The sequence below is a fragment of the Scleropages formosus genome, chromosome 5 (assembly GCF_900964775.1).
Source record: "Scleropages formosus chromosome 5, fSclFor1.1, whole genome shotgun sequence".
Classification (NCBI taxonomy): Eukaryota; Metazoa; Chordata; class Actinopteri; order Osteoglossiformes; family Osteoglossidae; genus Scleropages; species Scleropages formosus.
Window position 1 is genome coordinate 10,385,335 of NC_041810.1, and position 25,114 is coordinate 10,410,448.

A 25,114-nucleotide genomic window follows, 5' to 3' on the forward strand; every position below is an offset into this window, starting at 1 on the left:
CTCACTGATGGATTAAAGTGCCCGCCCATCATGGGGAACTTGGCTTGAACTGCTGCCGCCATCATCATCATCATCATTGCTGTCATCACCATCGTTCCTGCTGTCCGTTTATTGTGAACCCTTGGAGTTGTGATCTGTGGCCATGGGACAGAGGACAGTTTCTAGGGACCGGGGCTCCAGACACATCTGGGCTCTACGGCCACAAGTCGACGCTTCTCAACTTTGCTTTGCTGGACTTTAACTGAAGTTCCATCCATGAACCGCTCTGCCTCCTTGGACATCGAGGCCCTGAAGGTGAGTGAACCTCATCTTTTTCCCTATCAGTGTCCCGCAGGCTGAAGATCAGGACCTGCCACCAAAGACACGTTGAGGAGAGCACATCTCAACTGGGGTCCCTCTGTAGATCTAGTCACTTCAGGGTCTCTCATTTCGGAACCCATTCGATATCATATTCCTACATCTTCATAGGTGTCTCATGCATATTCGGAGGTCTTTCCCTGCAGGTACCTCAGCTTCCATCACTCGGTGATCATTTACCAGAGTGGAAAAATTACTGGTCATTGAAGTAATCTGTTTTCAGTGGCTCTTCTTTGCCATGGTAAACTACCGTGATTTGGACGTCAGTGGAATTGCACTGTATGAAAGTACTGACGTTGCCTGGTATGGAGGACAGATTGTGGTTTTATGAAGGACACTTTCCATGCAGATCATGTAGAGTCCAGTCCTATTGTGAACAATCGCTGTGTGTTAACGAGGACCGCGGTCCCACGGCAGTGAGTCCGCTGTCCGTCTTGGACGCACTGACGACCAGGAGCGAAAACACTTTTCCTTGCATGTCTCAGGTGTGGAGCTGTTGCGGAACGAGGCTCTCCCCGCCAGTGTTTTTTGCTCTCTGTCTGTTGCCCTTTAAAGAGTGTGTCGGAGGTAGGAGACCCCCAGCTGGTCTCATGTGGACAGTGTCGGCGTCACTTCTTTCATCCCCAATGGCGGTGCGCCATCTCCTTGCTCTTCATATTTGGCGGCATGTCAGATGGACCATTCGGAGGGCTGCCTCAAGGGAGCGCTGCGGAGTAGCTCCCACCTTGATGAAGGATGTGGTCCCGTGGGATGGTCCCATCCAGCAGTGACCTCAGGGTCGAGGGCCTGCTGCTGGATGGGTGGAGGAGCCATGATGATGATGATGATGATGAGCTCAGTGCTAAGATGGTGATGATGATGATAATGATGTGTGTATGCTGATATTTCATTTTACCAGCAGATGATTGTTTTATTACAATATGTTTTTTATATATTTCTACATTTTTTTCTTTTTCTTGCATTTCCTTTCCCTTGTGCGTTTGTTACAGTACTTCATCCCTGCAAAGCTAAACTTGTGCTGGATTGATTCTTTCCAGCCTTTTTAATTGTGTTTTTGAATATTTTACTGACAGGAAATCAAATGTGAACCAGCAAGTCTGAAAATTGACTATAAATATTTAACAATAATTAAAAACATCTATGTAGCTTAAATAAGCAGAACATTTCTAAGGTTTGAAAAAGTAAATTTTGACTTTGGCTGAGCTACAAATACAAAATACTGACACCACCCATAGCTGCATTGTTTAATACTTTTATATTAATTTGGGCTTTTTAAATCACTTCGTCTCAGTAACGCTTTTCAGTTTCTTTTTGTTCGTTTCAGTCAATAAACAAGGCAGAACAAAATAACGTCCATTTCGCAGTGTATTTTTTCTCTTCGCTGACCCTCACATCAAATCCCTCAGCTATTCCCTCAATATTACAACTATTTATTTATTTAAATGTTAAATCAATTTATTTATTCATTTGACTTTAAGATGCAATCTGCTTTGTGTGATGATGCTGTTTGGTAACAATGGGCTCTTTCCATAGGAACTTCCGATGTAAACGTGTAACGTTACAATGCGTGTGTGTGTGTGTGTGTGTGTGTGTGTGTGTGTGTGTGTGTGTGTGCGTGTTTGAGGAGTAAAGTGCTGATATGGTGAGGACACACTGTCACACACTTCACAGATGCTCTTACACCCATCCATTGGTATTCGGAGCTGCACTCGGGCTCCTCCTTCAGTGAGTGGTGCAGAAACAGGACCAGGAGGGCATGAACGGAGGAGCTCCAGTAGAGGGCACTGTCTGATGGGTCACATGTCATCCTGGCTGAGGGATGGTGTGGAGAGCCCTGCTGGACAGTGTAGTCTAGCTCAGGGGAACTCTGGGAACTATTGCTGGCAGAGCACAGAACCTTGCTGTACTTGAGCCATGATGCACCATGAGTAGGAATTGGCAGTTTACCATGTTTTGAATTAAATTTTCTCCTTTAGCTGACACTTACCTCTAGAGTGACTTACACTGATTTACCTATTTATATAGCAGGGTAACTTTCATTGCATTAATTCAGGGTAAGTACTTTGATCAGGGGTACTAAAGCAGGACGTGTGACTCGCTGTGATCCTTTGATTTCACAGCTCTAACCACTGCGCCCCCTGTTGACCCCCACTAAAATGTCCCTCACATGAGGCTTTTCCTCCAGGTTCTCATGACTCCCCATTGTTGCCCCCTGCAGTGCCCTGCTCTCCGGTGAGCTGTCCTTCGCTTCACCTCACACTGGAGGGGCAGGTGCTGCTGTAGGGGGTAAAAGGAACACAGGAGCAGTATGGATAGGCCACTTGATTTGCATACGGTGTCAGAGGCTCAGTCTCCTGCAGCTTCATTAGTGCAGCGCTTATGTGTGTAAATATACATCAGAACCATCTGGGAAGCATTAAAGTCAGATAGAAAGAAATGGGTTATGAAAATTAGTGCAGCTTTTCGACATGGAGCAGAGCAGACTGCGTGCAGCAGGATAACAGCGCTTTGTTTGTGTGTGTGCGTGTGTGTGTGTGTGCGTGCGTGCGTGCATGTGTCCTTTTCCTGGACTAGCTCTCTCATGGATCCTGTTAGCTAGGGACTCCTGGCCTGACACCTACCTGTAGATCCCCATTAGAGCTGAGAAACATCTGAGGGCTCAGAGAAACATCAGTGTGGCTCCAGCGCTAATCCAGTCAAAATGGACAATTCCCTGCAGGCATCGTTCAACACTATTCAACATCCTCCAACATTGTCCAGTATCATCCATCTTTGCCCAGCATTTTCATTGTTCAGAATCACCCAGCACTGTCCAGCATCATAGAACATTGTCCATCACCCAGCATCTACCAGATTTGTCCAGCATCCTCTACCATCCTCACACTTTTTCCGATATCATCCAACACTGCCCAAAATCATCCAGCATCATCCAACCTTAACCAAAATCCTCCAACATTATATAACATCCTTCAACATCCTCCAGCAGCTGCTTGGACCTAAGAGAAATTTGGTTCCTTACCTGTAGCAGGTGTTCTCCAGGGCCATCTCCTGCAGGTATCACCCAGAGGACCATCTTCTGTAGATCTCCCACAGAGGATCATTATAAAATGCATACAGGAAATAGTATTAATACACAGTCACACATATGTGTGTAACACACACTCAGATTATTTCATGTTTTCTTGTTTTTTGTTCAGCTGGTGATCAGAATGTGTTACATCATCACGGACACATTTATAGTGAAAGTGAGTAAAGGGGATAAACAGGTTCTGTGATCATGAAGTTGTGGACGAAGAACAAACTTCATGGGAACAAACAGGGTTATTGTAGTAAAAGTGTGGGAAAAGCATGGGAGAGAAGGCAAGCGGAGCCATTAATAAGGGTGTGAGGAGATAATGGCTGAGACACAACGAAGTTCCTTAAACGAATGCATGTGTGTGGTGGGTGACAAAAGACCCTTGGAGTCTCACTGTCACTGAACACCGAAATAATTAGTCATTTGCAGAAAGTGACATTTCCACTTGTCAAAAACAGATCCAATAATTCATCACATTGGAAAGAAAAGTGTTTAATGAGCTTCTGCCTCCAAACAGAAGATGTAACTGATGGTTTTATTGGACAGGACAGGGACGATCATCTCTCCTCTCCTCATCGGAATGTGTGACCCACCTGCAGTGATTTGCGTTTGGTGGTACGGTTTGCTTTGCCAAATTATGAAAAATTTCAGAGTGTGTGTGTGTGCGCCCTCACTCACGCCCTGTACATCCTGGGTAGATTCTGCACCTCAACGACCTTTACTGGAAAATTGTTATTGACAATGAACGAAACAATGAAGCTGCAACATTTAAAGACGAGTTAGAAATAATTTTAACACAAAATAGAATATGTTGGTGTTATGCAATTCATTAGCATCATGTAGTTTATGGAATATGTTGGTTTTATCCTTGTCCTGCATACAATACATTTTACTTTAGTTTTTAAATGCGTTTTTGGTGACCTTTTTTTCCATCTGGGAACCAGTTACTTTTTTCCCATGAGAAATGTGACTGAGACGCTGACACGGTGGAACCTGCGCTGGCAAAGCGCAGTAATACTGTTATGTGATGGACAGCTGTATACGGGGGCTGTGAGCAAACAATTATTTTTTCTGGTGTTTGAGGATGTGAAGCCAAGTGGTTTCAAGCGCCACCAGGAGTTCGTTTCCAACACGCGATACACCACTGACTGCAGGGACCCCAGCTGGACGCTCGGTCCAGTGCCACTCCATCTCTCAGTGTTGTTCCAGTGAGAAGATGATGTGTCCCATGCTCATCCCCACCTCCCCCGAATCCCTCATGCACATCCACACCATATCCTCATCCCAACCTGTCCCTGCACTCTCCCCGTACGCTGTTACTTCATAGCACTTCCGCCAAAGACAGGACAGTCAGTGAAAGTGATTCATCACCTGGACATGAACTCCCTGTGGCGCTTGGAGCCACTTGGCTTCAGAACCTCAAATACCAGAAAAAAAAAGGAAAGCAGGATGATGGGTGCAGCAGCTGTGTCCAGCACAGTTTTACCCTCCTAAGGACACCCATGAGAAGGTCAAACCCGTTACTCTACTGAAAACAGAGGGACGGGGCCTGGGGAGACAACTCACCAGTGCTGGGTCCGAGTTCATCCATACAGCCGAACTTGGGTTCCTGCGTGTCTTTCTGCACGAGGGATACGCCTACCTGTCTCAGTGCGTGTCTACATGTACAGAAGACTGCAGGACAAGGAGCCCTCCCCGTGTTTTACCGTGGGCTCCGAAGACCTCATCCAGGCTGGTGCTGCATTCTTGCTGTGGCTGTGCTGCAGTTATGCTGCTGCGGTTCAACCAGACTCACTGCTCACTGCACTCCTGCAGCGACTGTGGGCCTCGGCGAGCAGCTTCGCCGCACGTGAGACACAGTGCGGGTTCTTGTCGCACCCTTTCCCACCAAGCAGGTGTCCTGCAGGAGGTCCAGTGAGTGGCGCTGTGGGCCTTTGAGTGCAGAGCTGTTGCAAGGTTTTCTTCACGGCCCCTAACAGGTTGCCGGATTGTGCTCAAATCGAACCATCACTGATTCGGCGACACAAGGAGCAGGACCCCCGAGAGCAAGTTGGGTCGCTGCCCCTTTTCTGGAGTCCATCTGAACAGGAACAGGTTGGCATCTGAGTCTCCCAGGAGTCACCTTGTGCCTGCGACCTCCCCTACTCACGAACATTCACAGCTTTTCTGCGACAATAACTACTCAGATAATTAACAGAAGAATGATTCTGATTGTTCACAGTGTGATGAACATCACAGAAGGTCGGCTGAAGATAAAGAATGCGGACAAACTGTTTCCAGACCAACGTCTCCTGCAAAGGTCGTGGTGGCACCTCCGTGCTCGGCACAGGAAACCATCCAGGTGTCACAGAGGTGAAGACGTCTCCTGGGAAGCATAGAGCCTCAGAGCACCCGGCTGCGTTTGTGGAAGGAGGTGTGGAGCAGGAGTTGTGCTGTCAGTAATACTGGGATTCACCTTCTTGGATGTTATGTGAGTTGTACCGCAGGGTAAATGACAGGTCAGTTACATGTCATACAACAGGCGAGTACTGAACATACAGTGCAGTACAGTCCTGGGAAGGCGACTTTCCCACGAGGACGTTTGCACACCCTTATGGACACTGGAGTCTGAGGGCTCCTGGGACACATAAGATGATAACTAAGAACCGGGGTGGGAGACGCAGGTTCACCGAGCGATATTGTCAGAGGCTCGAGATGCGTTAGAAGTGACCAGCTGCCGGTTCAGGAAGTGGGACGGTACGCTCTCCACACTGAGCACAAAGTCAAGGGAAGCATTCGGCAGTGGGAGCAGCTGGTTGCCATAGAAACAAGAGGTCAGCAGAGCGCAGTTACCCATAGCAACGGAGACGTCTCCGACTCGGGTGTGTGGCGAAGGGTTGGGCAGAGCATCGTGGGACCCGAAACAAAGAAAAGGCCGAAGAGCTGCGGTACGGAGGACGGCCACTCGGCTCAAGTGAAACAGCCGGCAGTGTTGATGCCGTCATGAGCGAGTTATTCCACAGGTGTTTCCAGCGGCTTTCAGCTCATGTGTCCGGTAACAGGACCGAAACCAAGACCAACGAGTCGCTGTGGGAATGAGGAACCTGACATGAGAGCGGTTCTGAGATGTGGATTCAGTGGGAACGTCTGTCATCTGCAATGCAGGATAAGCTCTGTGTGTGTGTGTGTGTGTGTGTGTGTGTGTGTGTGTGTGTGTGTTTCCGCATTAGGTCACCATAACTGTTTGAGCTGGCACAGTATCCCCAGGTAACCAGATGCCAAGACAAGATCAGGGTTTGAATTGAATCTGTCTCTCTGGGCAGTTGGCATGTTCTCGCTCTGCTCAGATGGGTTCCCACACACTGCACACACACCGCACCAGATGCAGCACAGGTGTGTCCTTTTCTATCCGCTTTGTGTCATTGCTCTGAAGAAGGCAGTGACAGAGACACCTGAGCAAAACTGCCTGACTCAACAGGTATAAATTCTGTCCATCCTACCTTCAGTTATGTAATAAAACTTCAAAGTCTTGTGAACTATTGAAGCCAGTGAAAGAGTTTTCCTTTGAAAAGCCAGTATTTTCCTGGAGATTTGCTGCTCTGGTTCCTGCGTACAAAAGACAACAATAACAGTGTAATAACTTTGTACTAACAGTGTAACGACTGCATTAGAATGGTGTGTGTCTGAAACCACCATGTTGCTGGTTCACATCCCTCCTATAGAAGTGACATTGAAGCAAACACATAGAAAATCATAGCAGATGGTGCTGGACTCATTAATGGAGCTGTGAGGAGATGAGGAGAGAAGAGGCTCTGAAAGAGATGAGTTCCTCTCTGAATAAGCCGAGACGCCTCGGTCCTGCAGGACGCTTGAGGACGACAATATTTCGGGGAGGCGCGCATTCTGTGAAACTAAAAGCCTTTGAACAGATCTGTTAGAAACACAAATGTTTGTTTTTCACGCCTCTGGAGCCTGTGGAGGTTCCGCTGCTTCTCTGATGCTCTGGACCTTGAGCACTGAGACCTAAAATAGTTACATGTTCAGAATGTGTTTTTTTTTTTTTTTAATTATCATCCCCTCCAGGCGATGCGTTGGTTTTCGATCTCCAGCTCGGCTCGGTAATCCGGCGTGCAAAGCGAATATTCGCCGGCTTTCTGCGGTGCGACACGCCACACGTGGGTGAAACGTGATGCTCCTGCAGGGCCGAGAACAACACCAAACACATGAGGGGCTTCGGAGCAAAATGTAATGCAAACATGCAGCATGTTAAAATCAATGGAAGAAGCACTGCATATTTAAACATTAATTGCTGCGTGACGAAACCCTAATCAAGGCACTTTTATCCAAAAAGTGGCTGTAAACCTATAAGAGAACCACTTGGTTGAAGTGAGTGGTTGAACCATTATTTTTACTCCTCTGAGCAGCGAATCTCAGACTGGTGACCAGAAACATACAGGATGGATGACGGCGCTAGAAAATATCGTTCTGCATTTCAACACTTTGACTTTCGACACGCTGCGATCAGCATCACCCATCCAGGATGAGGGGCTTCTGAGCCTTGGTCCATCACCGGCGTCTCAAAAGTCCCTCCGTGAATCTGGGACAAGGTGTGGACAATGTCAGAGTACAACGCCTACTCAGGCCTGCAGGAGGCACTGCTGTATGCATATTGGCCCATTTCAGGTTTTTGGAAATGAAGTTGCACTGCTCCTCTGTGGTCACACTCATCAGGTCCACAAACAAAGACCTGCATGGTCACCAAAATATCACTCTTTACCCTGTTATACTCTTCAGAAGAAGTTCAGTCTGATAGTGTCAGTGTGATGATGAGACCTACAGACCAGTGGTGGGGGTCCCAGTGCTTCCAGGATGATGCACAGTGAGAAGTGAGAAGGTGACTGTGTTCATGACATGTGGAACCTTTGAGAAGCCCATCCCGTGAACATGAGGCCTGGAATATTCAGACAAACCAGAGGGACTCTTATGTTCTCCAATGTTCATGATTCTCCTTTGGAAGATGCTCAAGACAGTTTGCTACACTGGTTGTTCTTCAGATCCATAGGGCAATACTAGAACTGAAGTTCACGTGAGCGAGCTGAAGATCACCTGAAAGGACAAAAGATCGTCTGGGAGGATTGAAGATCACCTGGGCATATTACACACCCATGGCCCATGAGCTGTCACTTGGCCTGAGGAGAACGTGACCACTGCTGATATCACCTCTTCTGCAGCTAGTCAGGTTCCCTATTAGAATCTTCATATGTGTTAATGACCTGCTGAACTCAAACAGGCTGATATAAACAGAGGTTTACTATGGTACACACCACACAGACGCCACACAGCGGTTAGATTTAGGCTAACTAGATGTTCTATGCAAGAAAAGCCTCACTAAAGCGATACTTAGGTTCGAATCCCTTTCCTGCTGTTGTGCCCTCAATCAAGGTACTTTCCCTGAACTCACACAGCAAAAATGATCCTGCTGTATAAAAAGGGTAAATCGGTGTAAGAAGCTCAGCATACATACCTCACACTGTAAGAGACATTCAGTTGGCGTACCATGTATCTTACCACATATAGCGCTGTGGTATCTGTTGACTGTCCGTGTTGTATCATCAGTTTCCGTGTGCGGAACAGGCCAATTTGAACCCGCTGTGGTGCCATTTGATGGGACTGTTCTCCACGATGTCTCCTGAGGCCTTCTGAGCCCATGTCATCTTTACTCGTAGAATAATGCGGCTTCATTTTTTTTCACAGTGAGAACGCTGGATCTCAAAGTTAGGTCCACATGAGCCGAGGGGAGCCATTGCTCCGCCCCCCCGACGAGACGTGCCCTGTTTTCATAGAGCCACATCATTGCGCAAGATTTAAAACATTTGCTTTTTTGCACATTCCTTCCCTCCCCACCCCCAGGCTACCGCTGTAAATTATTTATGATTAATGTATGAATTCCCAGCCGACCTCGCTGGTTCGCACCAAGGTTTGGTAAACAGCGTGTTCACATGGAAGAGGGTGAAGAGCAAGGCATGTAACAGGTGCTGAGCACATGGCGAGCATCACCAGCTGCTTCCGTCCCCAGTCGCAGGGACATGGAAGACACCCGAGGGACGGAAATGTCTTCCTCAGGGTTTTGATGTGACGGCGGGCACCGATCGCACCCACTGTCAAGACAATGCACTCCTATCATGCCTGCGTTCTGCTCCACAGAGACCCACTTCGTTGGGCCAAAACTGTCTTCATGTCCTCCTGCTCGCAATTTATTGGAGATCCCTAAGCCACATGGTGCAGCCTGGGCAAGAAGAGACAAAGGCAGGACTTTCTCTGTGAGGGACGATTTGTGCTCCTATGTTCTGGTAGACTCTGGTGCACCAGCAGTGCTGCACACACAACCCCGCCCCCCCCCCCCCCCCCCCCCCCCCCCCCCCCCCCCCCCTTTCCTACAAGCCATGTTTGCTTAAACATCGATGTGCAAACATCTTTATACCACATGTTTCGGAGAATTGCTGCAAGGGAAGGAATATTACAGGGGGGTGGAGAACAGGAGCGGAACATTCCCCTTTTCCGCACATCAAATAAAGAATTTAGTCATTTCGGAAACGAAGCTAATGAGCACCCGTCAGATACGTCACAAGTACTCTTATATTTAATGACTGAAATGCTCAGGGATGTTTAACTTGTCATCGTGAACTTATGCAAAGCAAAGCAAAGATTTGCAAAGCAAATCCTGCACCTCCAGGAATAAATTTTAGACTAATGTATAAGTAGCTCAGTGGCGAAGATCCTTTGGCAGCTCGGATTCAGTTGGCTTGCGCTCGCTCGAGCAATATTTCTGTGCCACCAGACACTGAGCGCTGCGTACGGCCTTGTGGTGGCTGTAGGACGACGTCATCTTGAAGGGCTTTGTGGCACTTCGAACAACATCTCCCCCTCCCTCCATCCACCTCCCGTTAGGGGCCCTTCCAGGACCACGGACAGTTCCGGACAGTCCTCACTCAAAAGTGTTTGTCCTGGGAAAGCCGAGTCGTGAAGACCTCCTGTTGACCTGCTCACACACCTGGACAAAGGACAGTCCTCATAGGGCGCTTTCTGTTACTGACTTGGTGGTATTTTACCTTTATTTCACCTCAGAGCTAGAGAAGGTCCACAGAGGCGGGTCCACACTGTCCACAAACCGTGTGTCTATCTGTCGCTGGATGGCACGTCATGCTAGAAAGTGGAAAGAAAAATGCATTTTAATCCCAAATTCAGCCCATATAGTCCACTCTGCGGAATTCAAGAGACAACAGTTATGCCCCAATTTATGAGTATAATGTGTTTCTGAGAACTGCTCATAGACTGAATTCCACTAAATGCAGATCACCATTAATTTAAAAGGGGGAAAATTACAATGTAGTCCTGAGTAGTTGACACATTTTTCAGCCAATTATGCTAAATTATAAGCTGATTATACAGTCAAGGACAAACATGGTTCAGAATTTAGTGCTGATTCTTCTAACAGAAACCACTAAAGCAGCTCTCTCAGTTGAAGCACCTCATAAGGTACAGAGTGACGGAGACTGAATAGGAGCGCATGGGACCTGAGCACACGGAGCACTGTCTGTTCACTGCCGCCGTATGGTCCCTCCGCGTCAAACCGCTGTCCACCACGGCTCCATCTTACCATGTTACACCAGCAACTTGTTGGACCCACAGCATTGACCCATGTACCCGTAAACACAGCTGTGGTCCTCTTACTGGATCATACTGACCCTCTGAAATAGCAGATGTGAGCTGTAAACACTGTGGAAGTGAGCGGAATGAAGGTGGTGGATGTGGATGTTGAAATACAGGTCGCTTTCATTCCGTCACAGATTGAAGTTTTAGATAAAAGAACGGGGAAGAAAACACAATTAAATAAAAACGGAAGAAGATTTGAAAATTTACGCTTGGAATGTTTAACAGGAGGAGCCAGGTTGCTTTCAGGGACACCCTTCAGGGGCACTGTGTGTGAGCTGCTCAAGGATGGATTTGTGTTGCATGTGATCTATGCCAGGGGTGATGTCAGCATCCTTCTTCATACGTCCTCTGACACGTGAACCTGTCCCTCCTGTGCGCAGATGATGCAGGAGCAGTACACGCTGTCTGCGCAGCCGAGCGGCCTCCCGAGCCCGGACCTCACCGCCATCCACCCCGTGGGGATCTATGGCTGGAGGAAGAGATGCCTCTACTTCTTCGTGCTGCTGCTGGTGGTCATCATGATCGTGAACCTGGCTCTCACCATATGGATTTTGAAGGTCATGAGTTTCACCATAGTAAGTATGCGCACTTTGCTCTCGCACCTCGCTCCTGCAGCTCGGCTCTGCCCACCCCTACTACCTACATGCCACCGAGCAGTTCTACATCCTGAAGAGCAGCTGCTCACTGCTACGGCTCAGTGTTGATAGACGGTTTTCAACCTGTGAAATGGGTGGATAGAGAAGATGGAGCCGGAGGACCTGCAGCTGCCCACCGAAGGCTGAGTTTTCTAGTTTCTTACCTGCCTTCGCTTCTTTGTGGTTGCATCCCCATGGCCCTTTGCGTTTCCATCCTAAAAGCCCCCTGTTGTGTTACCTCTGTCCTCCTTGGCTGGATTGGTGTGTCGATGAGGCTGCATCTATGGCTCTGTAAGCACTGACACTGGTGGGTTTAAACTGGGTTTAACGTGGGTATCAAGGGGTTTAAACTGGTTTAGTGTGTGCACTGTTGGGTTTAAACTGTTCAGGTTGGGATAAAGCTGGTGTTGCCACTAATATGGCTAATGTGGTCTTAGCCCCAGCCCAGCTGGGCTGGTAACGTGTTCAGAGGCGGATTTATTTTGGTCTGTGTGTTTCCATGATTGGAATGAACCTGGTCCTGGTAGCCAAGCGTGTTCTTGTGCTTTGACTACGGCAGTGAGAGCCTGCCACTCTGCCCGTTTCTCACAGGACGGTATGGGGTCGCTCAAGGTCAGCGGAGATGGCGTTCGCCTAGAGGGCGTTGCTGAGTTCCTGTTGCCCCTCTATGCCCGAGAGATCGGGTCTCGGGAGGTGAGTTGACCGTTGAACACAATCTGAGTCGGTCAGAAAGTGCACGGTGGGGCAGGTGACCATGCCCACCCCCACACCCACAACCACAGTACTTTCTGTATTTGGTCCTCAAGAGCGTCTTCAGCACTAGACTGCCCACAGGTGAGCTCTGCATACTTATAGCTCTTTTAATCTGCTTCCTTCTCACTTTAGTGGGAAATACCTGGCAAAAAAAAATAAACGTCAACAACAGATCTCGTGAGCAGCAATACAGAATGCCCGATAGTGCGCTGAACATGGCTCATGCTCATGACACTGAGAGCAGGAAACCTTCCAGAGCTCAGTGCGAAAGCAGCATCAGCTCAGGTTTCTTATGAGCTTTGAACTTCTGTGAATATCAAACAGTGAAGTCAAGGATCAGTGAATGGTTTACACCGGTAAACTTTGTCACTGTCTACCCACACTAGGACTTGTTTCCAGACACATCTTGGTCAAGTCCCACCTCTGGTAACCGAGGGACAAGCTGATGCTCCTCAGCCCCTCAGTGCTGTGTGCTGAAGCCCTGGGAATATTAAATGTATGTCTTAATTTTATATCTTTATTTTAGGATCATCCAAACACAAGGTGGGCTGCAAAGTCCCATTTTCGGAAACCGTTTCCATTTTAATTAAAGCTGGAAATAAAACACCTTTAGACAATATTATGAGAGGTGGAGACATTTAATCAAAGTCTGCCGCCTTCACAGTCGTGTGCGCCGCACATTTTAAATGTTACAGGAGAAAAGAGCTTCAGCGGAATGAGGACAAAGAGCCTGGGATTTATGGAGGTAGTAAAAATCACACATAAAGGGCTCCACTTGGTGTAATAAACATGTAAAAACAGGCGCGGTGGATAATGGAGAGCAGCTGTGTGTTTCACCGCGGTCCATGTCTCCGAGGAGGGAACCGGCAGTGTGTGCGCACGTGTGTGAGCGCGCGTTCGCTTTCCCTAAAACATGTTTACTTCCTTCTTTTGATTGTATTTTGCATTAGATGATTAATGAAACGTACAGGAGCTGCATGTTACTAGGCCAAGTCCTCGAGCAGTGAGATACACTCCACTTACAAACACAGCTTGCACTCTGCTCATAACTGGGTTTGTTCATAACTTCAAAGTCACCTTTACAGCTCGGCCACAGCGAGTAAAGGGTTAATAATAGAGAGGTCCCTCATTTTTTCTCGCTATACAAACCACAGCAATATTTTTAATGATGAATATTAACTAATATAAAATGCTTTCATTTAATACAATTTAATATTTTAATATGTGGGGGGCACGGTGGCACAGTGGGTTGGACTGGGTCTTGCTCTCCAGTGGGTCTGGGGTTCGAGTCCCGCTTGGGGTGCCTTGTGACGAACTGGCATCCCATCCTGGGTGTGTCCCCTCCCCCTCCGGCCTTACGCCCTGTGTTGCCAGGTTAGGCTCTGGCTCCCCGTGACCCCGTATGGGACAAGCGGTTCGGAAAATGTGCGTGTGTGTATTTTAATATTTTTCTTACCTCATATCGACACTGAAATGAGTGAACATAAGATGGGGTTGTACCTGTTACACGTGTGCTTTGCGAAGAACCGTCTTCAGGGACAAAGCCGATGTTTTGCTGCACTTCAGCTGCGACGTAAGGGGATAAGTGGAGGCGGCCGAGGTGGTTCGAATGCTGCGACGGGTCCTTCACCGTGTGTTTGTGTGTGGTCTTCCGCTTCTCCCCAGGACAGCGCGCTGCTTCTGCACTCGGACCGGAACGTGACCCTGAACGCGAGGGACCACCGGGGCCTCCTCACGGGGCAGCTCACTGTGGGTACGGTCGCCGTGCGCTCCTGCTCCGGTCGCTCGCCGAAATGACTCTGCAGCAGGCAACTCCAGCCTGATCTGGGCTTTCCTGCAAAGTGCGAGCTGTGTGTGTGTGTGTGTGTGTGTGTGTGTGTGTGTGTGTGTGTGTGTGTGTGTGTGTGAGAGAGAGAGAGAGAGTTTAACTGTGCAACAATTTTGTATTTTCTCGAAGGCAGGACCCTCTGAATGTGTGTACGCTTGTGTGTGCATAGACTGTGTGCATCGTGCTGTGTTTGCAGCAACATGCCTACATTACATAACATACCCAGTTAAAGGATTCCTTTTTGCATAATAAATGCAACACATTGGTTATTATTTCTAAAACACTGGTTAGGCAGTTTATGGTTTATATGTAACACAGATAAAACTGTTTTCTCAAAGGCACAAAAACAGCTCTCCGTGGCCCGACAGGCTCCCTTCGCTGACAGCGTGCCCCGTTTGCCTGGTGGAGATGAGATCCGGGGGTGACTCCACTACAACGGATTTCTGGGACGATTAAATGACCCCCACCTGTTAGTGTCTCTTCCTCATCATTGTCCTGTTCATTAGGGAAGGGACTGGTCAGCGACGCTTTGAACTGTGGGCACAGGAATGACAAGTGACCCCTCCCCCATGGGGCATAAACCTCAGCGAGAAGTCGACCGGGGGCCAAAAATCACAGCGAGGGAGGGAGCCTCTGACTGTCTCGCAGCGGCATCATCGGTTTCACCCACTTTTCAGCATCTTTTTCTTACTTAATTGTCTCAGTTTAAAACTCATTGTTTGCTCGAAGGCCCCGCTGCCACCGCGTCGACCGCTGGAAGAACAGACCCTTGGGGGCCCGCAGACGGGTAAAAGTGTTGTAAAACTGTGTGATGTTGACCAGGAAAAGACCTTACAGTTACTGCGATTCAGCACGTGTAACAAATCGGCATTACGCTCGATTCGACCGGGGCTGTTCCCAGCTCTGGGACGGCGATGGAAGGTGCCCATTTGTGTCCGTTTTACTCACGGCTGGAATGAGGATTATATAGACACCGTATGTTTCGCCCGTCCATAACGGTCAGGTTCTTAGTGGCATCAAAGGCTACGATGACCCTTAGAGGTCAGAGGTCAGAGAGATATCGAGCCATTCCATTGTTCCTCGCACGGCTGCAGATCAAATCAAATTCAGCAAAGCACATTTCCACCAATACGGACTAATATTAGAAATACGCAGAACATAATTCTGACACGAACAGTCCGTTCTGCGCTGAAAATGAGTCACTTTGTCAGTTCAGATGATGATTACGGGAAGGCAGAGATGACACTTCAGGTGACTTTTATAAGAACTCGAGAAGTCATTAATCCTCAACTTATGATGGCAAATATCGATACAGATTAATGGTCCCGAGCAGGTCATTTATAGTGTCCTCCTCTCATTAATCTCACAAATTACTTCTATAATTTCTTTTAAATTACATTTTTATTAAGAATATGAAATCATTTCATCTTAATGACAATGGATATGCTCTGCTTGTATGAATACACAACCGTGGTGTGTGACTGCAGGAGTGTGACCCCCCCCCCCCCCCCTCCTCTGACTGATTGACGGACTCCGTCCCTTAGAGAGAAAGGGATAGAAAGGGATAACGGTTCAGGGGGGCCGGGGGGAGCCGGGTGCTCTGCTGTACAAGCTCTGCAAAGTACATGAGGAATATTGAAACTGCAGGGGGGATCGTTTCAGACGTGTTCAGTGTTGACGTGGAGGACGCCGAAGTGTCGCTTTCCTGCACACTGTTTTCAGAGCGACCGCTTGTAACCAAACCTCGGAGCATAGCTTCGTCCCTGGAACGGATTACCTCAGGAACACAGTTAAAAAAATCACATTTTTAAAAATTAAAAAATTTTCTGATCGTAAAAGAAGAGGAGGGTGCAGTGGTGAAGTGGTGAGTGGGTTTGCCCAGGGTTTGCTTTGTGGCAGGTCTGCGGTTCGAGTCTCGCTGGGGGTGCCTTGCGATAGACTGACGTCCCATCCTGGGTGTGTTCCCCGCCCCTTCCAGTCTTGCGCCCTGTGTTGTCGGGTTAGGCTCCGGTTCACCGCGACCCCACTTGGGACAAGCGGTTGTAGACAGTGTGGATGTAAAAGATCAGAAATGCTCCCCATGGTGAACCATGGTGTGGGACCTCTTGCATCTGCCTGACAGGGCAAACTGGGGAGCAACACAGCTGTGTGTGTGTGTGTGTGTGTGTGTGTGTTTGTGTGTGTGTGTGTGTGTGTGTGTGTGTGTGTGTGTGTGTGTGTGTGTGTGTGTGTGTGTGTGTGCGTGCAATGTATTACATACAGTGCTGTAAACATTGTACTACTAGTATGATCCTACTGTTAGGTGGTGTTTCACAGTGTTCCTCCATTCCTATACACTGTTTAACACACAGGGGGTGTGGTGGTGCAGTGGGTTGGACCGGGTCCTGCTCTCCGGTGGGTCTGGGGTTCAAGTCCTGCTTGGGGTGCCTTGCGACAGACTGGCGTCCCGTTCTGGGTGTGTCCCCTCCCCCTCCAGCCTTATGCCCTGAGTTGCCGGGTTAGGCTCCGGTTCCCCGCGACCCCATATGGGACAAGCAGTTCAGAAAGTGTGCGTGTGTTTAACACACATTCACACGAAGGGACTTGAACCTAAAAGACATTTTTCTGCTCTTGTCGCTGATTTGACTGTGTTGTCAATGTGACTTTGCAGTGGTAGTTCGGCAGTGCTGTGCTTTCCATCTGTTTTTTTCCACTTCTCTGCGGTCATTTTAAGGTTGTTGCGTTTGTACAGCTCATGTGTCACTGCTGTTGTGTCGGTGTCCTGTGGTTGATCTTTGGTTGGGTGTTTGGTGTGGAGTTCTTACACGGCTACGATGTGGTTGCGGTTGAGTTGTCGTATAGCTGCGCTTTGGTCGTGTGTTTGGAGCTGTCCGCCACGGTTGAGTTGTGGGACTGTGGTTAGTGCCTGAGGTCGATGGTTGAGTTGCGGCTGCTCTGTGGTCACTGTGTTGTGTCTCTGGCTCAGGACCCCAGGCAGTGGAGGTGCACACGCAGCGGTTCGAGGTGTGGAGCCACGATACACGGAGGCTCCTGTTCTCAGCGGAGGACGACGAGGTCCAGATTGGGACCGAGAAGCTCAGGGTCACTGGTAAGTGGTCCAGTTTCTCCACGTGTCTTCAACGTGATCAGCGCACTGCTGTTGTTCATTTCCCATCCGGACAGTCCACAAATATAGAGATTAGGGAATAATATTTGTTTTCCTCATATTGCCATTTTCTGTGGCTGCAGGAGATTAAACACTTTCATTGCCTGATGCTTTGCACGTTTATTGAAGACACTGGCTGTCAGTCTCGCCCAACATTGGCGGTGGGGGCCATTCTCCCACTTGGCCCCACAGTAACCTGCCATGCGGCATTTTTACCAATAGCATTTTTATAACTCTGCTATTACACCTATTTAATCACCGAATGCAGCGCCCCGCACAACTGGGGTGTTGGGCTCGTACCCCCATATGGAGATGAATGAAAAACGAAAGGGATGCAAAAAATGCAGCTTATTGCATCGTCTCAAGTAACATTTTCTGTGCTCTGCTCTGCTCTTTTATTGTTTTTTTTTTTTTAACAATTTGTACTCCTATTTCCCTTCTTTTCTTGGAAGGAACGGTGTGATTTTAAACTTTATTGCTCCATAGAAAGGAAGTGACATAAGCGAAACTAATTACACTCCAGTGGACTTAATGCATATTCAGATGATCTGAACGGGAGATTTCCCCACAGGCCGAAATGAACCATACGGGGATACAGTGATGCTCGGAATGAGAACAGGGACGACTGCGGCTTGTTGTTAGGAAGGGGGAGGGAGGAGGCATCAAAGGTATTTTAGAAGAATGTTACTTATACAAATTGTAAATGTTTCCCACAGGATTCCTCTTCGCTCCTCTAACACTAGATTTAGAAGCAGCAAAATTAATCAGGAGATAAACATCTGGTGCTTCCAACGTCACACATGTTCACTGGAAAACAGAAGCCGGTCTGAATCACATCCAGTTTCTTGTTATTCGGAATGGAGGTCTATGCACTTAATTCGTAACGTGCGGCGCATGTGGTGAAATTGCGACACATGGGTACTGTTCGCTGGCTTATTTTGGAAAAGTCCACTTCTAATAAATTTTTTGTGCTGTTTCCTGACTATATTTTAATGGACAACAGAATGATTTTTTTTCTGTTTTGTTCAGTTTTGGAAAAAATGGGCGACACATTTTAATTTCCAGTTCAGAATGTGTTAAGAGAATTATGCCTCCCTTGTCACTTGCTTGGTTTGACAGTGAGTGTGTGTTTTTTTTTTTACTTCTGCTTCCCAAAAGTGTTCATGTACTGTTTGTGATCGAAGAGTCTTGGTTAATGTATGGGGAAGGTGTCTTAAAAGTACAACAAAACTGCATATGTTAAATATGCCCATCTTATATATCATGTAAAAACACAAAGGAGCAAAAGGGCTCAGCCAAAAACGATAAACAGAAGTCTCGCTCTTTCACAGCCCAGAGTAGGGTTAATAGCCCAAGAATCACCCCAATAGACCACAGGGATGGTGTTCACGCCAATACCCTCACACCTGGTTCCCTCATGTAAAACACACAATTGTTCACAGATCAGTACCCTCCTCCTACCACTAGGGGCACCCTCTAGTCACGGAAACTACATGGCCAAGAAGACAGCAGCATCCCCACTGCCTACCTGTCTAAGGGAGTAGGTCATTAGAGGCATCTGCTCAGCTGGAAATCCGATGGCCAGGTCTTTTGATGCCTGGGATGAGACGAGGCACCTCACTCCCCTTGCGCTCCTTCCGTTGTTGCGTCTTTGCTACTGTGGTGCACAGTGTGGTGCCCTCCTTTGGAGCAGCTTGAAGGGATCTGTGGCAAGCTGGAGGTCCCCTTCTTCATGACAGGAACGGCATAAGCTTCAACGGCTTGCTTGACTCAACTACGTACCATATCGACCCCCACAGGTCGACCTGGGAGCCAAATCTGAGCAGATGAGTCACCACACTGTACCATGTCACACATCACAAGTCCTGGGGAAAGCATGATGTTCCCCAGAGTCAGGGCAGCTCCGGTCAGCTCTCAGCTCAGCTCCTTCACCCCTCATCATGCCACACTGTCTTTATCCTGCCACTCGTCTTCAGTTGCTGCTGGATCCAACCCATCCTCGTTCTGAGGGACAGAATGAAGGAAGAAATGTGAAGTTCTATAGTGTTCAACCTTTTCATGCACAAGGTGCCCAGAATATAGCCATGAAGGACCAGTTACCAGACTGGTGCAGATTACCAGAAGAGCCACATTCATGCAGTAGGGTTGAGAGACTCCAAAGGGCCCGGTCACACCCCAGTCCTATCACACACGGTCCCCTCAGTGGTTGCACAACTTCATTGTTCAAATTACACAACTGTTTACAGCTCAGCATCCTGCTCTGTCCCCTACGGGCACCCTTGAGTTGCAAATGCTAAAACATATGATGAATTTTATACCTGTTTATTCGAAATCCAACTTGATGGAACTGAATCCGTGCTGCTACACGAAAGATCAGCAAGTGAACAAACTGTATTGGTTGGGAGCCACTCAAGTTGAGTGCGCAGTCACTTTGAAAATAATCACAACGTTTCAATTTCTTTTCTTGGTGGAGAAAGATGCACTGCGCCCACTCAAATCAGTTTTTCTTTATGATTTATGAAACCCACTATTATGTGCTAAAATGCTACAGGCTATAAAGAACGATGTTACTTTCCAGGTGTGGAGGGGGCGGTCTTTCAGCACTCTGTGGAAACACCTCACATCCGAGCAGAACCTTCCCATGATCTTCGGTAAGAGCAGATTTCTCTCACCTTCAATTACCGTGTTTTTCACCGTGTGTCCAGACCTGGGTCACGTTGCTGTGAGCTCCACCTTCATTCATCGCACTGCTCACCTGGCCTTCGTGACCTGCAGCTTCAGGCACCTGACAGGTGAACGGTGTTATTTTGCACCATCACCCTGAACACTGTAGGTCATTTGCTCTGCCCTTGACTAAACAACGACTCTATTAATCTGTTCATAGAGATACAGGACACTGCTCAGGAGGAACATATTCATCATCTAAACCCAACTTCAATCTTTAAAATTGATATAGAATTGTGGTGCACAGAAGAATGCACCAACCACTGGTTTCGGGCCACAGCGTCCATTTGACATATTGAACTGGCCTCTGGCTTTTTCGTTCTGAAAGCAAACAGCTCCATTCTATGCCAGCTGTTAATAATAATTCATTACATACCAATAAAGCACAGATATTCATTGGCTGCATTAATCCTGGAATGGAAACATAATTTTTAGCCGATTTCTGTGCAGTCAAGGGTATCCAAATATTTAAGCAATGAGAATTCCTTGCTCTACCAACTGTTCTCCTACTTTGCTACTGTTCCTCCACGAGCTGCTCCTGGAGTCACAGGCATCTTGCACGTGACCTTCTCATTCCAAGGAGAGCAGCAGAGACTATGGACTGAGATTCCCTGCAGTAGCTCAATGCCATCAGCATCAGAAAAAGTACAACATTTTCATACGATGACTCGGGTTAATGAAACCTGTTTAGGTCCAGCACATGTTCACATTCATCCCTTACCTGGGCAGTTTTTTTATTTTTTTAATTTCCCAAAAGTGCTTTTACATTGTTTGTATACGTTGCTTGCTTTGGGATGGGTTGGAGGCACTTACCGCTTGATCTGCCCTGCAGATGTGGGCCGTCCCAGGGGTGTTGCCATGGAAATGGGACCACGGCTCCTGTGGTGTTTACACTCGAGTGCTTGGTGCAGACAGATGAAACATAAACAGAGCACACACCTTCTGTTGGGGACATTCAAAGAACATCTGTTCAGATTTCGCATGGGAGGAGCGAGCTACCCTGCGGCAAATCGGCGGATCCCTCTTTCCATCTCTGAGATTAAAGTGCAACACAGTGAGGCTGTAAAGCATCGCTGGGGTTCGCTGCATCATGTAGGGCCACCTGATCCAGATTAATTACACTAGCGGAGTGTTTCCATCTGCAGCAATGGATGTGTGTGGTGGCTCTGGCAGCGAGGGAACCTCCTGATGATGGCAACCACAGCGTCCCGCAGGAGCGGGTTCGACACGATACTCGTGTCCAAGTGGCCTGTGGTGATTTTCACTTGCACACACCGAACCCTCTAATTAAATAGTTTGTTATGGCTGGGGGGGATTATTTTATCATTTGTACCAGCCCACAAAGTCCTCAAAGAGCCACGTGGTTTTAATCCCTTTGTATTTCATGGCTTCTTTCTGTTTACAGCTGCAGTGAAGCAGGAAATGGAGCAGGTTCACGGTCAGTTTTAAAAACTTTCACATTAATTTTCATTGTTCCTCTGACTGTGATGTCCTGCCAACACCGAGCGCGCGCACACACTCAGACACCTCTGGAGAAGTGCTCTGTAGCTCCAGACCCCAGGGGCCACTGACGAGCTGCTGGCGGGCCCTTCAGCTTGTGCTCCAGTACTAGTGGTGCTCCTCATCTCTCCAGCTACCACCAGGTCTCTTGGGACATGAGCAGTGTATGTTTTGCAGGCTGGAGTCTCCGACGCGGACGCTCACTATGGAGGCCCCCCGAGGAGTGGAGATCAGCGCTGATGCCGGTGACCTCAGGGCGACTTGCCGGAAAGATCTGCAGCTCGAGTCCACAGAGGGGGAGGTGAGGCAAGTCTTCTAAACCTTGCTTCTTTTCGCTCCTGTATAAACACACACGGTGTGAACAACGGAGAGGTGTGTGTACGACACGGTTCATACCAACACGTCACAGCTGGGGATGAGCAAGGACATTTCCAAAGTCTCGGGATTCACACTGTGCTTGTTGTCATTTTGTTTAGTCCCCTTTCATTAGCATTAATTGACTGCTGTTTGCAGCCTGGCAAATAACTATTGATAATGTGCTTCTGCAGTAAGTTACCAGTATGTGCTGCTTCAGTGGAGTCTTTCTTTATAAACACTGATAACAGCTAGTTACTGTGGCAAAACAGCATCCTCAGGTACACTGTCCCCTCACAGATGTAAACACACTCTAGTCTATACTGGTTATGAGAAACTGCATTACTAAAAGTTTTACAAAATTTGTTTCTTCATTAATGTAACTTCTTGACAGAAGGAAAAGTGGACAATTTGTGGATATTAATTATGAAGAGGAAGGATCCGCACCTTTCTTTCTGATATTTTGCTCACTCTCTCCAGCCCCTAAAGAGAAGTGGAAAATAAAAAAGGTAGAAAATGAATCAGAAGGTACAATCCTGAGGATTAAATCAGCTGTATCTGCAGGGCCATGGAGAGCAAAGCTGATAAAATAATCAAATGGAGAGTCATAGGTTTCCACTGGAATCTGGTCAAACTGCAGCTGACTGAACAACCTCACATTGTGCATCCCTCTAATAGGTCCTATAGAAGTGACATTCAAATATCAAATACATAGATAATCATAGCAGAAGGTGTTGGACTCATTAATGGACTGTAAGGAGAGAAGTGTCTCTGAAAAAGATGGGTTTGAGACCTTTCTTGAATACCAGGTGGGATTCAGTAGCTCTGAGGAACAGAAGGAGTTCAGTGCATCATTCAATGCAGAACTTTTGGACTTCTGAGTTTGGGTGCTTGAGAGCAGCATCACCAAGTAACCAGAAATGGAGGAGAACAAAGCTGTAGGAAGTGATCAGGTCCTGTAAGTATTGAGGTTCAGATTTTTCGACTAGCTTGACTTCCAGAAGGACTGACTACAGTGCAGTTGTGCTGATTTCCTGCTCCAGCCCCTTTCATATGGACTGCTGGATCATTAGTCTAGGAGCAACAGTTGCTGAAGCTGAAGACCAGATACTGAAAGAGGAACTCAAGGATCTACTTTGTTTTCTCCGTTTTTCTCTAAGGCCCTTTTACTCTCTCCTGTCTCACATAGATTATGTTGATTGTGGTGATTCCCTTTGAGTGTGCCCAGTGAGGCTCACTGTTGTCTTTTAGCCTTTCTCTGTGTTCTCCTCACTCTCTCCTCAGATTTTCCTGAACGCGCACGTGATCCGCCTTGGCAGTCTACCCATCGGCACAACGGCTGCCGCTCACGGTTCAACTGTTCCTAAGCAGACGGTGTACGAGCTGTGCGCCTGCCCCAATGGAAGGCTCTACTTGTCCCCTGCAGAGTTAGAGTCTACCTGCCAGGCCACCAGCAACGTGTGCCTGTGGAGCTGAGTCTGGCCAGACTCTACCCCCCCGACTCCACAAGAATCCTGGTCACGTCAAGGTGCAGCCCCGGCCACCCTGTGGCCTATATTGAGAAGAGCCGGCTGGATGGCCCAAGAGTCTGGTCTTCCAAACCACAGGGCATATAAACCATCCCTCAGTGGTCGGCGGAAACCCCGCCTCTGAAAAGAGGGCCGAAATCCTGCGTCTCATTGGGAACAAAAAGAACCCCAAGACTTGTGTGAAGGGGATGGAACCTGGAATCCATGTCTTCTAGTGTCTGAAGTAAAAACTCAGGTGCCTTTGACTGTCAGCGAAGCTCACGACGCACAAGCAGATGGATCTTCATCTCAAGGAAACGATTTTCCGGGATGGAATCAAACACTTCCACTTCCAATTGCTTTTCTCAACTATTTTACTAAAAGCACAACTTCTGATCTGTACAAAAACTCCAAATAAATAATTATAATGATAACAATAATAAAATACAGATTATTTTAATACACGGTAGTGGAGAATGCTCAGCAGTTCTTTATTTAGGTACAAATTATGTATAGTTTCATGGTTCTTTTGAGGGTTAATACATTTAAAAATCCTTTTCTATGCATCATATCAGAAGATTTACACTGAAATACAATTGTGTCAAAACTCCAAACCAGTTTGCACAGAATCTTCATTTCAGTGTCTCTGCAGTACAGTTCACTTCCTTCCCTTTATTTTAATGTGCTGCTTTGAATATAAAAACTAAACATGGATCCCTTCCACAGCCAGTGGGGTTCTTCGGGTGAGAGATTCAGGATGAGGTATCTCAAGTCATACTGTCCACTGAACAACCCCTGGTATGGTGCTTTACTAAAGTGTGACCTCCTCCCACTTCCTTAACCAGTATTTGCTGAGAAGATCAGAGAGTAGAATTGCTCAAGTGTGTTGGGTGTTGCCATGAATGCTGTTGTCATGGTGCCTACCACATGTAAACCTTTCACTCCTGGTGCACTTATAGAAAGGCTTGCACTGCTGGAGTCATTTTATCCTGAGTTAGTTCAGCCAAGGGTGGGATCTCCTTCGGATGGTCCACAGTGGTCCAGCGGAGTGGCTCTCCTGCCCTGCTCTCTCACCAGCTGGGTAAAATGAACCATCACCTCAAGATCTATCATGATGGTCTCTGATTTCGCATTTCTACCTTCTGCTCTCTTGGATCCTCTTGGTTTTCTTTGAATCCATTGAAATTACTGCTTCGAAGAATTGACATAATCCGGATGATATTACGTCTAAGAAAGATTCCACTTTTGCCTCCATGATAAATAAGTATTTTATAAAGACCCTAAAAGATGATGCCTATGATGAAAGACCACAATTCCAATGATGAGCTTTTTGGTAAGAACACATGTAGTACGCTTACTGATAATCAGCATAGAGTCACAGTCAAAACAGACCATTTCTACTTTGTTTATAATGACATTTACAATATTAAAGTGTTTTACTAAACGAATTGCATTTATGTTTTACCAGCTCTCATTAGGTGAGTGACTACTGAAATGTCAAGAAGCCTCTCAAGGTGATTACTTAGGGACTGTAGGATGCTG

The 25,114-nt window shown here is 47.5% G+C and overlaps 1 protein-coding gene across 1 annotated transcript; it reads left to right on the forward strand.

The window, feature by feature from the left end:
- Positions 1 to 74: 74 nt before the first annotated feature.
- Positions 75 to 23,783, forward strand: LOC108931117 (zeta-sarcoglycan-like). Its single transcript, XM_018746718.2, has 8 exons — positions 75 to 294; positions 11,506 to 11,700; positions 12,352 to 12,453; positions 14,179 to 14,266; positions 17,307 to 17,429; positions 20,065 to 20,137; positions 21,888 to 22,011; positions 23,349 to 23,783. Exons 1-8 carry the CDS (start codon positions 256 to 258, stop codon positions 23,538 to 23,540), a joined length of 936 nt encoding a protein of 311 aa, XP_018602234.2. The 5' UTR covers positions 75 to 255; the 3' UTR covers positions 23,541 to 23,783.
- Positions 23,784 to 25,114: the final 1,331 nt, after the last annotated feature.

Coding starts and splice junctions, on each gene's coding strand:
- LOC108931117 (XM_018746718.2), top strand. CDS start 256: ATGAACCGCTCTGCCTCCTTGGACATCGAGGCCCTGAAG. Junction 17,430..20,064: donor CGAGAAGCTCAGGGTCACTG/GTAAGTGGTCCA, acceptor GTTACTTTCCAG/GTGTGGAGGGGGCGGTCTTT. Junction 22,012..23,348: donor TCGAGTCCACAGAGGGGGAG/GTGAGGCAAGTC, acceptor CTCTCTCCTCAG/ATTTTCCTGAACGCGCACGT.